General features: G+C 26.2%; 3 protein-coding genes across 14 annotated transcripts; 2 read left to right on the top strand and 1 right to left on the bottom strand.

The window, feature by feature from the left end:
* Nucleotides 1–13: 13 nt before the first annotated feature.
* LOC143351749 (methyltransferase-like protein 22) lies at nt 14–3,301 on the top strand. 5 transcript variants are annotated; one of them, XM_076783601.1, is made up of 6 exons: nt 14–105; nt 1,195–1,365; nt 1,481–1,612; nt 1,696–1,881; nt 1,961–2,128; nt 2,199–3,301. In XM_076783601.1, the coding sequence occupies exons 2-6, from the start codon at nt 1,293–1,295 to the stop codon at nt 2,492–2,494; spliced, it is 855 nt and encodes a 284-aa protein (XP_076639716.1). In that variant the 5' UTR covers nt 14–105; nt 1,195–1,292; the 3' UTR covers nt 2,495–3,301. The 5 variants fall into 5 exon arrangements, with proteins under 5 accessions (XP_076639716.1, XP_076639713.1, XP_076639717.1 ...); XM_076783598.1 differs by lacking the exon at nt 14–105 and adding an exon at nt 777–947; XM_076783602.1 differs by lacking the exon at nt 14–105 and adding an exon at nt 796–921.
* Nucleotides 3,297–9,213, bottom strand: Su(z)12 (Polycomb protein Su(z)12). Of its 5 annotated transcripts, none has more exons than XM_076783586.1 (9): nt 9,073–9,213; nt 8,034–8,080; nt 7,352–7,485; nt 7,145–7,236; nt 6,851–7,043; nt 6,414–6,779; nt 5,960–6,339; nt 5,632–5,885; nt 3,297–5,555 (listed from the first exon to the last, which is right to left on the bottom strand). In XM_076783586.1, exons 1-9 carry the CDS (start codon nt 9,139–9,141, stop codon nt 4,547–4,549), a joined length of 2,544 nt encoding a protein of 847 aa, XP_076639701.1. In that variant the 5' UTR covers nt 9,142–9,213; the 3' UTR covers nt 3,297–4,546. The 5 variants fall into 5 exon arrangements, with proteins under 5 accessions (XP_076639701.1, XP_076639702.1, XP_076639700.1 ...); XM_076783587.1 differs by having other exon boundaries at nt 5,960–6,186; nt 7,352–7,535; nt 9,073–9,207; XM_076783585.1 differs by having other exon boundaries at nt 7,352–7,535; nt 9,073–9,207.
* Glurs-m (putative glutamate--tRNA ligase, mitochondrial) lies at nt 8,317–14,593 on the top strand. Of its 4 annotated transcripts, XM_076783593.1 has the most exons (12): nt 8,317–8,729; nt 8,809–8,930; nt 10,582–10,692; nt 10,863–11,097; nt 11,308–11,503; nt 11,575–11,789; nt 12,131–12,353; nt 12,465–12,625; nt 12,717–12,880; nt 12,944–13,101; nt 13,169–13,275; nt 13,658–14,593. In XM_076783593.1, exons 2-11 carry the CDS (start codon nt 8,849–8,851, stop codon nt 13,247–13,249), a joined length of 1,626 nt encoding a protein of 541 aa, XP_076639708.1. In that variant the 5' UTR covers nt 8,317–8,729; nt 8,809–8,848; the 3' UTR covers nt 13,250–13,275; nt 13,658–14,593. The 4 variants fall into 4 exon arrangements, with proteins under 4 accessions (XP_076639708.1, XP_076639707.1, XP_076639709.1 ...); XM_076783592.1 differs by having other exon boundaries at nt 13,169–14,593; XM_076783594.1 differs by having other exon boundaries at nt 8,317–8,652; nt 13,169–14,593.
* Nucleotides 14,594–17,083: the final 2,490 nt, after the last annotated feature.

Below are 17,083 nucleotides of genomic sequence, written 5' to 3' on the forward strand. Positions count from 1 at the left end.
TGTAGAGAACTATACAGTTGGTAGATCGTGGTTAATGCGTGGCATCGCATTCATCGTGGGAGCTGCTAATTGGTCAATGCATATTCAAGATTGTTCAAGATTCTGGTAGGATGTTAATATGATGTTATTGTAATAAGGTTCTAGATATCATGTTTTTTAATGATTATACAATTTTCTTATTTCTTGTACTTTCCATTATTTCAAATACCATTTATTATTAGGAGTAGTAATCAATGATCTAATGGTTAAATATTGGTGATTTTTTTTATCAAAGAATAATATATACAAATATAAAAATGTTCGTTATCTAATAATATATATACACGTGTAAAGAATTGAGTATTAAGTATATAATATCTAATTTAGTTTTAATTAAACTACGTAGATCATTTATCTCAAATTTGATTAAATTCCTAATTCTCTAATACTTAAATATTTATGTATATTTTAAAATATGTAACATAAACATTTTGTATAATATTTCAGATTTGTCTGTTTGTACATCGTTTATACGTTTACCGTGCATATAATCAATTTCAAATGATTAAAATAGTATTAGATAGTTTAAATATTTTAATGAGAAACACAATGACTTAAAATTGAAATTAGTATTTTTTGTTATAACTATCTGATGGATTTATATATATGTTTTCGATAAAACATCGAAAAGCAAACGAATATTTCAAACAATAAAGTTTGTAATAATATTTTTGATATGTATTGTGTAACGTAGTAATAGTTTGTTATCTCTTAAAATTGAATTCTAAAATGAGATTTTGATAGGTGTCTTGAAATAAAATGTAATTTTGAAATTTTGTAATGTGCAATCGTATATTACATAAGTTCAGTTAAAATATAGACTCTTCAAATGAATGAATAACTCGAAGTTTCGTCACGCGTAGATAGTACACTGGTTTACATGTCAGTAATTTTTCGATCTCAATTAAGTATGTTTTATAAACAGTAATTTTATTTAGTGATATTTTTATTTTTTACGCACGTAAATATGTGTCATTTGTGTAATCGATAAATTATATATATTTTTTATAATCAATAAAGCTCGACCACTAATTATTAATGAGAATAATGTCATTGTCATATATTTCGAATTAGGTGTCAAAGTAGTAGTCATTTAATTTAATTTTTTACTTCAATAAAATCATTATTATTAAATATTATTTTTGTTTTACCTAGAAGTGAGCAATAGAAAGTACATTTCGCGTAATGTAATAATAAAAAGAATATTGGAAAAATAAAAAATTTGTATATAATAGTGAAGTTTCATTACCAGAATGTCATTATATACAGTAACATCAGAAATATTCACAGAAAACCAGAATTCTTCTGTAGTATTTAAAAATGGCAGTAAGTTTACTTTTTAATTTTAATGTAGTATTGTATTGTTGATCATATCACATTTTTGTATAATATTGTAATATATCTATTAATCAATATATATTTGTTATGATGCACTTTTCAGATGCAATATCCAGTTTTGTTTTTAAGTGTCCATCCTACATGATTAAACCAAAATCTACTAACAGTAATATTATACAAGACAGCGACGATGATTTAGATATAGACAGACAAGAAGAAGGAAGATTATTAATAGGTACAATTGAATTTCTAATTAATTACATAATATCTGAAATCATTTTTGAATATATAAAACCATGTATTAATATATATTTTTAGAACATCATATATCTACAAAGCTGCAACATGTTGGACTGCAAGTATGGCGAGGTGCCTTGTTACTAGCTGATTATATTTTGTCTAATCCTGATATATTTCAAAATAAAGTAGTTTTAGAATTAGGTGCAGGAGTTGGTTTAACTAGCATAGTAGTAAGTTTTTTGGCTAAGGAAGTAATATGTACAGGTAATAAGTCACTTTTAACATTATAAAAATTATATACCATTTGTCTATATTAAATATTAACACATTTTTTGTTCTTTAGATGTTGATATAGGAGAAATATTAAAAATAATACGTAGAAATTTCATCAGAAATACTGTTTACATTAAATCCAAAATTTATATTAAAGAATTAAATTTTTTAAATTTAAATTGGCCTACATTTTATACAAAAAGAATTGATGAAGCAACTGTTATTTTAGCCGCTGATGGTAAATTATAATCTTGCATAACAAGCATAAAACTGATGTGTTAGTTATTAATAATGTTGTATGTTCACAGTAATTTACGATGAAAACATAACAGGAGGATTTGTTCAAACATTAGAAAAACTGTTAAATTCCAAATATCAAAAAGTTGTCTATATTGCTTTAGAAAAGAGATATGTATTTACTACAGTCAATATGGATACCACTGCACCAATGTACGAAGATTTTTTAAAATGCATTGAAACACGAAATTTTAACTGGCATATTGAATATGTTAAAATAGACTTTCCACAATATTTCAAATATGATAGAGTAAAACACATGATACTCTTGAAAATAGAAAATAAATTAAATGAAGAACAATTATAATAATAATAAATCAAGAAATATTTTGAAGAATGTTAAATAAACAAATTAATATTTATCATGAGATTAGGAAAATATTCACAAAAATTTGAAAATGATTAATGATATAACGGGAAAGTAATATACGAGAAATTATTTCCTTACAAGTATGGAAATATATGTGTAATAAATCTATATTTTGTCAAAATGTTGTTACCTATTTAACAATGGGAATGTTTCCGTATCTGTTTATTATTATTACTTTTTATAATTTAAAAAACTATGCAATTATTTGTAAATTCTAGAGGCCAAAATAAGACGAAAATGAAGAATACCAATTTGTTGATGAAGACTTCGTTAAACAGTTATTAAAGTTTAAAGTTCCGACTGTACTGAATTTTTTTCTCAAAAATGCGCAAGATTTTGGGGGTATGTCTAATGACCAAAAATTATTGTAATTGACCCCTGCAACAGAAAATAATTTTTCCAGAACGATTTGAAATTTTTGAATTTAATTGTTAATAACTTTTTAACGAAGCCTCCATCAATAAATTGGTATTCTTCATTTTCGTCTTATTTTGGCCTCTAAAATCCTCTATTAAAATTTTTCCCAGGGATGGCCGAACACCCTGTATATGTACATATGTAAATAATGCAATCAATGAAACTAGATACTAAATACTATTAAACTGGAATATTTTACTAATAAAAGTATTTTCATCTACAGTATTAATTTTTATGTAGTAAAATTCCGTTGTTATATGTCATTGCACCTAGAAAATTATAAAAAAGACAATTTTAACAATTTCAAATAAAAATATTTATGATTTATGTCCATGTGTTTATTGTATTTTTTTTATTTTCTTTTTTATTTACAACCTAGCATAAGTATAGTAATATTAATGGACAGTAATTAAAGTCGTTCGAAGAGAACAAAGATTCCTCATAAATGAGTACTTGTTAAGGGCTACATGAGATTAAATAATTTCATCTAATTGAACTATAACAGGGGAAAAAACATCACGTACTTACATATGGGAATGTACAAGTTTCTTCGAACGACCATCGGCAGTAGAGATGTGTATATTACACGCAGAAAAATTCATTGTGATACAGTAAATTTTATCCCCAAGTTTATCTGAGAGAACGACAATCAGTGCGAAATTATTTTACTAAATAAAAACCATATAGACGTTTAATATGTATAAATCAATGTGTCTATACAACTTAATGATAGTCACTCTCATATTCAGATTCCCTGGTTTGTAAAGGCACTTCTTTCTACTTATTCCTTACTTTGGAGTAAAACTTACAGCCTCAATTTATTAAATTGAATTTACAAGAAATATTTGAAGTAATCGTACCAAGGTCCCATCATTCAAGAGATTGTGTGATAGTTTTTTAATTTTGTATCAACCTCAGATATTAATAAATTTATCCAATTTATTTAATTGATAATGTAAATTAACATTACAAAGAAGATTTTAACATGTAAAAGAATAATCTATCACCACTAATTATGAACGTACTAGATTCATCCAGTGCCCTTGGATTACTCCACAAACAGTAATTACATATAAATTTAATATATTATTTTTCATTTAATGTTTCTTGTTCTGTTTCAGTTTTGTTATTAAAATATTATATTTTACAAATAGTGAAAATTATAATTATAGTATATGAGGCAATACGATTTCTGTACATTACTAAGCAAATAAAACCTTCAGAAAATGAAAAATAAAATGTCATTGACTAGACCAAAAGAGAATGGGTATGTTATACATTTACAAAATGACTTTCGACTATGTATATTCAAAATTACTTCTTTTTCAATATTCAATTATTTTTTCATTTTAATTAAAATCATGAGTTATTTAAATTCATTTTTACATTAAAACTTTTGAATTCATAGAAAATTGATTTAGTGGCTAGAGCAATGATTAAAGTATTAGCTGTAATGTCAATCATTCTAATCGCAATTATATTCTTTGCAACAAATACTGTACAAAAACGTACAATTAGCATAGTAACGCATATATGATGGTTACTAATAACTATTTTCATTTGGAGTGGTTTTTAGTGTGTGTTACCGTTATTCGGTATTGTATCCAAAACCAACTTTCTTCTATGGTACTCAGTACTTGCACTTTCACTTGCCATTGATTTTCGACGTAAAGGCGTTGTACTTTCAGAAACATGAACTATCGAGTTTGTACTTTTACGCCGCGTAGGTATATCACTGATTTGTCTTTGTCCTATTTCATTTTGATTAGACACTCCATTAGACATTGAAACCATTGTTGAAGTTTTACTACTAATAGTATTTGTCACACAAACTGTAGAAGCAGTTTTATTTGTACTGCTTTGTATAGATGTAAATGTCCCAGAATTTTTATTAATAGAGCTTTGAATCGCATTATTATGATTTACAGTCTTGTTTGATGATGTTGTTATCATACTAGCATGTTTACTAACATTATTGTGGATAGACACCGTTGTCTTCACACTTTGTGAATTCGGTGAACCAAGCGGTAAAGAAGTTTTTCGTCTTGCATTGGAACTTGTTCCATCGATATTAAAATTCACTTTAGTACTTGTACTAATTTGCTTATTAGTATCTGAAGATGCATGACAACCTGAATTAATCCATTTCTCAACTTGTGCTTCATGAGATTTTTGTAAAACTTTTCGAATATCACTGTCTTCGCCTCCTTCTTTCATAATCTCTTGTAATTTTTGAATTGTTTGATATAAAATTACTGGACTGATCAGACCAAAATCAAACAAACTGCACATATGCAAAACAAAATTACGATATAAATTTTTCATGAGCAATTCCTTTCCTTTAGTTTCTAGAAACATCTGACACGCCAGTGGTATTTGACAGTCTCCTACATAGCCATATTTCATGACATGTAGATTCCACATTTTCATTAATTCTTTTTCTCCTTCGTTCACATCTGTGAAATCGTCAATCATCATCATTGTTTTTGTTTGCAACCACTTTGGATCGTTCTCGCCTTCGGAATCTATATCCATTTCTTTTGGATATATGGGTAAACACGTGACAGTATGGTGATACAACCTACAAGAATTTTAATGAAATATACTGTATCGTATAACAACGGATGACATTTGCATTTCATAACTAAACATTGTACCTATTGTGTCCTGTAATGTAAGGTCTTTGGCTTTCAAACTCATTTTCATCAAGTTCCAGAAACTCAGAAAGGCTTGGTTTAGTCCTTTTTGGGCGACATACTAAAATATTTGTCACACTTGTGCGCCTTGTTGGACCTGTCCTTGAGAAAGCTACACTAGAAGGTTGTGAAATCAATTCATGTGGACTACCTGCATATGAACCATCATAGCATTCGTTTATTGCTACATCTATACGAGCACCTTGTGGAATCGGCTATTGAAATAAATGTTATTTATTTTATAATATTCGAATGTTACAAAAATATGATATTTAAAATAAGTACTTACCACATACGTGAATGTAAACCGTGAATGACATAATTTTAAGTGCTTTAAAAGAGAATAAAGTTTGCCACAGTCTAAAGAGCACCAAGGACAATGTAAATCTTCACAGGCTTCCGTTTGTTGACGACTATTATTATTATATAGAAATTGATAAACTATTTGCTGTGTACCCATTGAAGTGTCTGTCTTTTCATTAGCTGTTGTCATTCTTGAAGAATTAAGTGGACTAGCTGTTGGCAGTGTACTACTATTATTATTATTATTATTAGTATTATTATTATTAGTATTATTATTATTAGTATTATTATTGTTGTTGTTGTTATGATTATTATTATTATTGGTACTACTATTATTGTTATTTGTGGAAGAACGTTCTAGACCAGCTGAAATGATCAAATAAAATATTAATTTTATGCTCTGTATATTATTTAATTTATACGAAACATAGAAAGCTTACTGTTTCCAGATCGATTTTCTTTGTTATCACCACTTGGTACTGGATGTATTGGAGCTGGTCTATCTACCAAACCATTACTTGGTTCAGTTGTCCAATTAAGTCTAAATTTTAATGTTGGTCCTTTGCTGAATACTTCAAAAGGACCACATTCTTTGATGTCAGGTACAGACTCCCAAGAGCTGTGTTTCTTTGGGCTAGATCGAACATTGGTTTGTACTTCCTGTAAACCTAATTCATAATCTCCGTCTGTTAATAAACATCGATTATGTTTATCGTACACTATGAGTTCAGAACCATACAATTTTACTTCTTCCCCTCCAGTTTTAATTGAACCAGTGGAGGATTTACGACGCTTCTGAGCTGGTTCTGAAACAAAACAAATTAATGTTATTATCATACAATTTCAAAATTATTTTTGAATAAAAATCATTACTAACCATCTAAATCACAGTTATGTATAAGGCAGCCAGTATTGGATGTACAATAAACTCTAAGTAACAGCATATAAGTCTTTGCTACATGGCCATTGTTTAAGCTGAAGGACTCATTAGGTATGGATATAGTAGGTGCTTTTGGTGGAGGTTGATTTTCACAGGGATTAATTGGAACTTCACTTGTACCAACAGAAACCTGAAGTAGAGACAATTAAATATTTATACACAAGCAGCAATTAATTTGATCTATTTTATTTCTGGTTAATTACAAAAAAAAATTCAGAAAATCATACTTACCTGCATAATTGGCGAACTCACATCCTTTCGTTTCTTATGACAAATTTTCAATAATAATGTTTCTACTTTTACAGGATCCTGTGGTGCTTCAGCTGCAATATCATTACCATGATTATTTCAAAAAATTACATTAATTAAATTAATTCTTAGATATAATTCTTTACTATATAAATTAATATAAAACTTATTTCTTTTATATAAATTTACCTTTTTTATCATAAAAACCTAGAAAAGTAAGAGTCATATATCCACGGACACCTGGATTCTCCACTTGATTATTTTTTGACATTAATTTTTCCAATATCATGTCAATTTTAAATCCCCGTCGAGATTTATGGCTTCTAGACATACGTTGCTTCATGTAAGTTAAATTTCTATATAGAAATATTGGCTAAAAAGAATATGGTATATTTTTACATAATTGCGTATGTATTTATTAATATACATGTGCAAAAATATAATGGACACAAAACATAAAAAAACAAATATGGTTCTTGTAACTAAAGTATAAAATAAATTTGTATACCTACCGTTTTTATGCATCAAAGACAAATATAAAAAGTTTTAAAACATACTTTTACAATCTTTGTTATGATTCATTATATTACACAAACGTACACAAACACACTACTGTAGCTCATAACATGTTTCCTATGACAACACAAGAAAAGTTCACTTGATTGTTGACAGAAAGATGTATATCAAATACATATCCATTCACCTTATTTATATGTACTTATTGTTTTACTTTTATCTATTATGCATTTTGTATTTTCTATTATTATTGAATATTAAAATATTCAGTTAACACTTTGAGGACAAACTGAACTATAAATAATTAATAATTTAAATAAAATTCAGGTCAGAAATTAATTTGTTTTTTACTCACTGAAATTTGGTTTCTTGTACGTAGAAATCGATAAATTTGGGTTGGTTCTGAAAAATGATAGAAACACATTATGAAACAAAAATTCAAAAAATGAAATTTTTGAATACTAACTTTGAAAATATAGGTACCAAAATTACATTATATAAGAGAAGAAACATAGTGTAATAAAATTTCCCTAGATGGCACAAAGGTTGATGTCTTTCTCAAAAGTGAAAGAATGCATGAAGAAGCTTAAAAGGAGAGTTTGAGATTGCCAAGTATGATCATCCCAGATTTAAAATGAGAAATGATGATTTGGTTATTCTCGTTTTTTTTACGAGACTCCTGCAGGCTATTATTGTTACGCATAGAAGCAGGATAAACCTCTCTGATCTCTTTTTATTTAAAACAATATGAACAAAATATTTTTAGGCTGCAGTTGATAACAAAAAATTAAATATAATGACTTGTGATTCAAATTTTAATAATAAATTTATGAATAGAATAAACTTAATACTAGAAACTATACAAAATTTCACCATAAAAATATCATAAATGAAACAAAAATTTAGTAATATCAACATAGGTGTATCAAGATAACATTTTAAAGTAGCAATTTTTGCGAGTAACTAATTATAAAGTATGTCATACTTTTATACCACTTTTTGTAGTATGAAACTGTTAGTTTAAAAATGTTTTATATCTGAACAAAAATTTGTAAGCATAGTTACAAATAAATTTAAACTACTCTTTAATAAAAAAAAAAAACTAAAATTAATATCAATTTTTCAAATAGATAGTACATTTGATCCTGGCAAAAGAATGACAGGTGTCCCATGCGGATTAAAGCAAAGGAGGGAACGAAAAGGAACCGACGCGCGCTTCGGCGCTCGGTACGTTTTCAACAAATGGGGTTATGTATGATCACTTTCAACATTTACAGCAAATAACCACGAAAGAAGGTAATCGTTAACTACTCAGATTTTGAGATCCTAAATGTTAATAATTTTCAGGTCACAGTAGTATATATAAAAGAGAAATGATAATTGTAGGTTCTTACTTTCGAAGGCCTGTAGGAATAGCTCATGATCTGCTTGTATTTGATCCATCCGAGGACCCTTCTGGCCATCTAATTCTTTCTCCCGCTTTTTCGGCGGCATTTTCGCGCGATTCGTTGTCGAATATTCCACGGAAACTCACTTTCGTCACGTGAAAATACAATGACAACACCCGCCCCGCGCGAAATCTGCGGCGCTTAGCCTGTAACTAAAGCGCACTCTTATATCGTTATTGGTAACTAAAACGGACTAATTTTTCATTATCAGGATATATCGCGGTAAATGTAAATAATATATTTGCCGTTGCATATACACATAAATATATTATTTAGTCACTACTTAAATTTCATTTAGATTAGTTAATACTACATGTAATCTAAAATATATTAAGTAATTGCTGCAAAGAATTTTTATTGAATGATAGTATATTTTTATAAATGCAATGCATTATTAACTTTTCTAAAAGAAAAAGAATTGTCGCATGCATCATAATAAAATGCATATATTTAAAATAAATAATTATTAAATTTAGAAATGTTGCATACATTTTAGAATAATTTAAGAGAAGTGCATATATATTTCTACACTCTTTCAGCATTTTCAATAGTTGTACTTTGTTATAAAACAACAAAATTCTCACAAACTAAACAAGAAATACATTTTTTATATAAACAAATAGACCGTCATCTGGTCAGACTCTCATTGGTCCATCATTTCGACACGCCAGGGATGTACATATGTAGGTTGAACATATGGTAGATCGAAAAATGAGAAAACGTGTCAAATAGTTGAAAAATTGATGATAAAACTATCGTTAAAAGATTATTTAAAAGTTAAAGTCCTTAAAAGGAAATAAAAATAATGACTATTTATATATGCATATAAACAATACCTGTAAAAATTTTATTGTATTTGTTGTTTCTATTCAAGATACAATCATCTGATAATTATGTGTTTACCACTGATCTTTATACTTGCACATATAGAGATCTGTGGCAACAGTACACAACAGCAACAGGTGAAAATGATCAGGGTATTTAAAGTAACTACATCAATATTATCATTTATTACGTAAAACTGATGTCCTACATAATTATTTCAACATTTCTTGTTGCTTTATCTTCTTCGTTATGCTTTTTATTCATTTTTCAAAAGCTTTTATATAATTTTTAAAAAAACAAAACAGAGGTCCATACAACACCCAATTTTGTTCAAACAAAGCACTTTACTGATACCGTTTTTAACGTGCATGCGCGAAAAAACCGGCCTGTTTGTAACGACAACACAAACCAGGCCCGTGTGTAGAAACAACGCGTTAATGAGCTACACGTTTTCGATAACATATTTATGTTTATGTAAAAATATTAGAAAGAAACAGTAAACTGAGAAAAATTAAATTATTACATACATTAATGCAAATGAACTGCATCTTATATTTTTTTTATTATAGTATGAAATAAAATAATCTTAACATTTAATGCAATTTAAATTATAACCTTTGTCTAATTTAGTTTGCGATAAGATGCACCGTAACATACTTCGCACACTAAATATCCAATTTGTACAAAAACGATTTTTCAAGAAGGATCAAGTAAGAGTTAGATTTGCACCTAGTCCAACTGGTATGTAATATTATTATTAATCTTTATAATTTCATATAAAATAATTTAAACACAAAAATATGTATAGTGTTTTTTTATTTTTTTTTATTTTATTGCAATAACATATATATTAAATATTAATTTCTTTTAAAGTGAACAGCATTATTCATACATAATATAAAATATTACAGGCTTAATGCACTTAGGAGGTTTACGAACTGCATTATATAATTATTTATTTGCTCGTGCAAATAATGGTACATTTATCTTACGAATTGAAGATACAGATCAGACCAGATGTGTACCTGAAGCAATAGAGAAAATACAGAATGATTTATTATGGGCTGGAATTATACCTGATGAAGATCCAATAAGAGGTGGGCCCAGTGGGCCATATATACAGTCAAAAAGACTTGAGATATATAAGTATGATAAACTCTTCTTATTTAAATTTACATAATCCTGCAATTTTAAAGTACAAAGATCTTTTTTTTCATTAAGACAATAAATTTTTAAATTAAAATTAATATCAGAATGCATTAAAAAGAGTCTGAATTTAAATTTATCCTGTAACTTTAATTATTTAAATTCTTAGTATAATATGGAGATTATAATATACTGCTAATTAAATTACAGAGAACAAGTACTTAAACTTTTAAGTAATCAATCTGCATATTACTGTTTCTGCACAGAAAGCAGAATGCAGTTATTGCGAAAAGAAGCTTTGAAGTGTAGACATATCCCTAAATATGATAACAGATGTCGACATTTAAGTAAAGATGAAGTGAAAGAGAAGCTCGATAAAAATCATCCATATTGTATTAGATTTAAGGTACATGAAAGTAGTGTCAAATAGTATTATCTTGATTAATTAAATTCTAGAGAGATTTTTTTATCTTATAGTTATCTTCTGTACCAGAACATGTAGATGATATCATATATGGTAAAATAGTTCATGATATTGCACAAACTGAAGGAGATCCAGTTATCATTAAAGCAGATGGTTATCCAACCTATCATTTTGCAAATGTTGTTGATGATCATTTAATGGAAATATCCCATGTTTTACGAGGAATTGAATGGCAAATATCTACACCTAAGCACATAATGATGTATAAGTAAGTATGGGCATTTAAAGTTGTTATTAATAGTATTAAACATAGAACAATAATAATATGGGGGTCATTCTATATGGAATAATGTTTTAAATTTTGCTCAAATCAATCTTCAATCTTCAAACTTCAAAATTCAAAATTCAACTTATTTCAAAAGATTTTCAAACATTTTCTAAATTGCTGATTTTACAGCTGTTTATAAAATTGTGCTGTATTTCGATAAATTATAACTGTTGAATTAACAATCGAATAAGAATGAACTTTCGGATGCTTCCGAATGTTATACCAACTGTAAATAATAATATAAGTAAGTATATAAACAGAAGTAATTTACATTATTACAGAGCATTTAATTGGACACCACCTATATATGGGCATTTACCTTTAATATTAAATTCCAATGGGACAAAATTATCAAAGAGGCAAAATGATGTACAAATTGAGTCACTTAGAAAAGACGGAATTTTTCCATTAGCAGTTTTAAATTATATTATACATGCTGGTGGTGGCTTTGATAACAAAGGAGGTGTTGAATATATTCAAAGTTATGAAGAATTGATTAAACAAGTAAACGTTCTTCAATTTTAAGGTTTTATTGAAATAAACCAATGATTTAAATTAATTATATTACATGCATGTTTATTACATTCTTTATTTTGTTTTAATATATTGTTTTAGTTTGATGTTTCTAAAATAAAAGTGAATTCTAATAAACTTTTACCTGAAAAATTATTACAATTTAATAAATTGGAAATATCCAAACTGGTAGCAAATGACAAAAATAACAAATTTTTAGTTGAAAGAATTAGAAAACTAGTCATAGAGGCATTTCCAGACAGGTATGTATTTTTTTTTCTTTTTTTTTTTTTAATATTTTTATAGAAACGTTTGTTACTTAGAGTTTTCATGATATTTTAACTATTGCTTTAGGAAAAATAATGCGGGTTTACAATTGGATGAACATCATATAATGACAATACTAAAATGGGGACAGGATAGAATATATAAATTAAGTGACCTAGTGACTCCAAATTTTGCATTTTTATGGGTTATGCCATCTTCACCAGTAGATGTTACAGAATCGAGATGTTTAGGTATAATTGACATTTATAAAATGCTTTCATATACATAATTAAAATCATTGTTTTCTACTATAGATGTGCTTAAACTAATAAATATGAAATTAAGTGAAACTGACAGTCAAAATTATAATAAGACATCAATTAATAGTTACCTTAAAGAATTAGCTAACGAACATAAGATTCCAATTACGACACTAATGACTCTTTTACGTGGTATTCTTAGTGGTTTAAAGGTAAATATGAAATTTGCACTTTAGAGATTTAACATCATTTTATATAATATATATTGTTATATTTTAGGAAGGTCCACCTGTAGGTGAGATGATGGAAATTTTAGGGAAAGATACTACATTATTAAGAATAAACCGTTTTATTTCTTAAAGCTAATCCTGTGATCAAATACATTTGTAAGTTTATAATTGATATTAAATTTTTAAATTAAGTATATTAAGCATATATTTAATATATTTAATAAATAAAATATATCTACTATAAAATAAATTCGATATATTTAATTTTAACTACACAGTAACGTATAAAGTTTGGACATCTAGTCACTTTTTTAATTATTTATAAAGTATTTATCTTGTATAAATTGATAATAAATTATTGAACCAATTACTTTTATATATAATAATCATATACAGTGTCACAAATTGTATTTTCAAAACTATTAAATTTAAGAATGTTTTTTATTCTTAATGTTGCGTATGTGTATATTGAATACAATGATACTTTTATATGTATAAATTGTTTAGGATATCTCAAAAGTGTACTATTGTATTTCAGGGGTGAATCTACACATTAAAATAAATAAAAACTTGTAATATGTAAATATGTCTTACATATTTTCATTTTCAAGTTATGGATTATTGAAGAAAATGTTTATACTACCCATCTCGTGTCTTTTCAGAAACCTATAAATGAGCAAATTTTTTAATCTACGTTTTCTTCACAAATCAAGTTAAACACTCCGTTTGAGTATGTATGATTTATAAATGAACTTGAAAATATATCATTGGATAAGAATAGAAATAAAAAGGTCCAAGTAGAAATTGAATATATTGTTCGGAAAACAATTTGCTACTTGTTTAAATAAAATTTTGAGACTTTTCAATTAAAATCTTTAATCACATGCTTAAAATCATAATTTAAAACTACATATAACGAGTATGATTACATATAAATTCATTCAAAATATGAATATAGAGTACACAAATTTCACTACGTTTATGAAGTAAATTTGTATGTAAGTTATATAAATATAATAACTATTATTACATTATTAACACCACGTTAAATTGTTGTAAATAGTAACAATATAATATAGTATATCATTATACAGAGTGTCGTCATTTATCACAGCTTAAGTATTTTATAAACTTAAAATAAGAGTGATATAAATGTTCACTACTCTGATAATATTGGGATTCATTGAAAAGAGGATGTAAAATTCAAATATGTATAAATATAATTATTTTGCTAATCACATAAATGCATGACTTAAAAAAAGTAATTACTTAAATTAATTACATCTACAAATATAATAATTAATTTCAACCCATTTTTCTGCTATTAATTCTTATACAGTTTTCATAACATTCTTCATCTATTTTGTGTCTATTCTTAAATTTTTTAACTTTAATTCATCTTTAATTAAAAAATATTTTAACATTTAATATTATGGAAAAACATAATGTGTTATTTTTTATTTTGGACAATAATATCAGAAATAGAATCAGATTAAGTATAGCAATATATTTAGAAAAAAATATACTGTTTATCTGTACGAAGTAGGTTAACGAATATTTACATCTCCACTATGGTTTACAGTTCACTAACTCTCATATCATTACGCATGTTTACGCTATTGGCAAATTGTAAACTAGAGTGCGGATGTAAACACTCATCAGCCTTCTTCTCGCGGCCAGATAGTATTTATTTCTACATTTATAGTTTACCATTATTTCATATTTTCATATCAATTCTATTATAACTTACAAATATTTATTATGTATATATAATATGTATTAATATAATTTATTAAAATATTCCACGATAGTCGAGTGTTGAATATAGAAATTACAATATTTAATTTGTTATTTCTATAATAACATTACTTTAGCTTTGAAGAAAATATTATTATTAATATTTTTCATTTTTTAAATATTTCCTTTAGTAAAGAATGTTTTTCATAATACTAAACTAAATTATTTAATTATTACATATTAAGTAAGTAAGGAACAGCAGTGTTCCTGAATAAAAAAGGAACAAAACTGGAGTTTATTTAGTGTGATAGTATTTTTTCCATAATTTACATAGTTGTGATTAAAATCAATTACGACAGATTTTTTAAATTATTTATTTTTTTAGAATAGGATTAAAGTTTAATAATAATGGGAGTAATGTTATGTAATATCGTTATTGTTTAATATTAACGTCATTATTTTCATATGCACACCCTGCATACATCTTTAATACCTTGTTTCTGTTTATAAAAACAAAATCTGATGGATACTGTATCAGAAATTTGATATACAAAACTTGTATGTTGTGTATAAACACCCTGTATGCTTTATAAAATTCATTTTTATTATTCATGGATATTTTAGTAACTTATTTAATTTGATTTTATAGTTAATATTCATTGACAAAATATTAAATTTAGAGAAATTACATTAGTAATATACCTTACAAAAAAGTGGAATAAGAGAATCTACTTCTCAAAAGTTACTGTTTGAGATTACAAGAAGTTCTAACACCCAAATTTCAAAAGAAGCCTTACTGCGAAAGGGGAAGACTTTCTAAAAGGTATAACACTGATATGTATCTTTCACTTTTTAGCCACACAGTAATTCGCGAAGAAAAGACATCTTTCTACAAGTAGAATACTTATAAAATATTATTAATTATGTGAAAAGTAAGTTCATTTGAAAGAGACTATTATCAATAATTTCTTTTTCTACCAATTTCAAATTCCTAAAGTATTCTGTGATATTGGATGTTACCTGTTTAACGATTTTGTGTCATTGTCTTATTATTTTCCTTAAATGCAATTATAAAAACTTTAAATTCTCAAGTATCTAATGAGTCTCAAAATGTTGCTGAACTTCTTACTCATTTACTGTTTATTCAATATACTGTTTATCTAGTTTAACTACCAGTCTTAAAGGAATACCTATATACATTTGAAATTGTTCAAGGAACTACTTTCAATGTAAAACTGATTGGGTTCAAGGAAATCGTTAAAGTTTTGTTAATTTGCATTAAGAAATACTATTCAATAGATTTACTATGAATTACAAATATAAATAATATAATATGAAACTTAATCAATTAAAAATTTATTTGTTAAAAATACATTGAATCAAGTTCAAAAATATATATTATATATGTGTAATGAATGTCTCTAAAAATCATAATTTACGTATAGTTGAGTATAATGTGCATAGCATGCAACAGTATTATTTTCAAGACACTCATTAAGAACTCAATTATAATGTATATGTATGTGACTACTTACTAAATTCTTCATGCATCAAACTATGATTCTATTAGAGACATTTATTAAAATGTTTAATATATTATTGAATATCTCGATGATTGTTATACATTTTAATAAAATGTGTATCATGCATTATGTATTTTTCCATGAACTTAATAAATGTTATTACAATATGTTCTGAGTTATTAATAATTTACCAAATACTTCATATGTTAATATTAAATAACTAACACTGTAGACTGTATTTATTATAATTATTTTGTTTTTATTTTATTACAATATTCATATTTATCATGATAATATAAGAAATATAATGTGACAACTACCTCAATGTACATAAGAATAGTGCATATTATGAAACTTTTCATATTTCTAAATTTGTTATCTTCAAATATTAATTAAAAATAAATTATATTTAAAATTTTCTATAAATATGTGATAAAATGTTTAGTATTGAATAATAATATAAAAGAATAGAAGTTAAGCAATACTGATAAGATTTGATAATTAGGAACAAAAATTCATATCTTTAAATAAGAACATTTTGTAATTTAAATGCGTATAAGTTTAAAAGTATAGTTAATTTAAAACATAAATGTATATATATGTATGTATATATATATATATATATATATATATATATACACATACATACACACACGTATGTATACATATATTGTTTATAAAAAATGTTTTATACCACAAAACAA

The sequence above is a fragment of the Colletes latitarsis genome, chromosome 2 (genome assembly GCF_051014445.1).
Source record: "Colletes latitarsis isolate SP2378_abdomen chromosome 2, iyColLati1, whole genome shotgun sequence".
Lineage (NCBI taxonomy): Eukaryota > Metazoa > Arthropoda > Insecta > Hymenoptera > Colletidae > Colletes > Colletes latitarsis.

Coding starts and splice junctions, on each gene's coding strand:
- LOC143351749 (XM_076783601.1), top strand. CDS start 1,293: ATGTCATTATATACAGTAACATCAGAAATATTCACAGAAAACCAGAAT. Junction 1,613..1,695: donor AGAAGGAAGATTATTAATAG/GTACAATTGAAT, acceptor ATATATTTTTAG/AACATCATATATCTACAAAG. Junction 2,129..2,198: donor TGTTATTTTAGCCGCTGATG/GTAAATTATAAT, acceptor GTATGTTCACAG/TAATTTACGATGAAAACATA.
- Glurs-m (XM_076783592.1), top strand. CDS start 8,849: ATGCGGATTAAAGCAAAGGAGGGAACGAAAAGGAACCGACGCGCGCTT. Junction 11,098..11,307: donor AAAAGACTTGAGATATATAA/GTATGATAAACT, acceptor ATTAAATTACAG/AGAACAAGTACTTAAACTTT. Junction 13,102..13,168: donor GTATTCTTAGTGGTTTAAAG/GTAAATATGAAA, acceptor GTTATATTTTAG/GAAGGTCCACCTGTAGGTGA.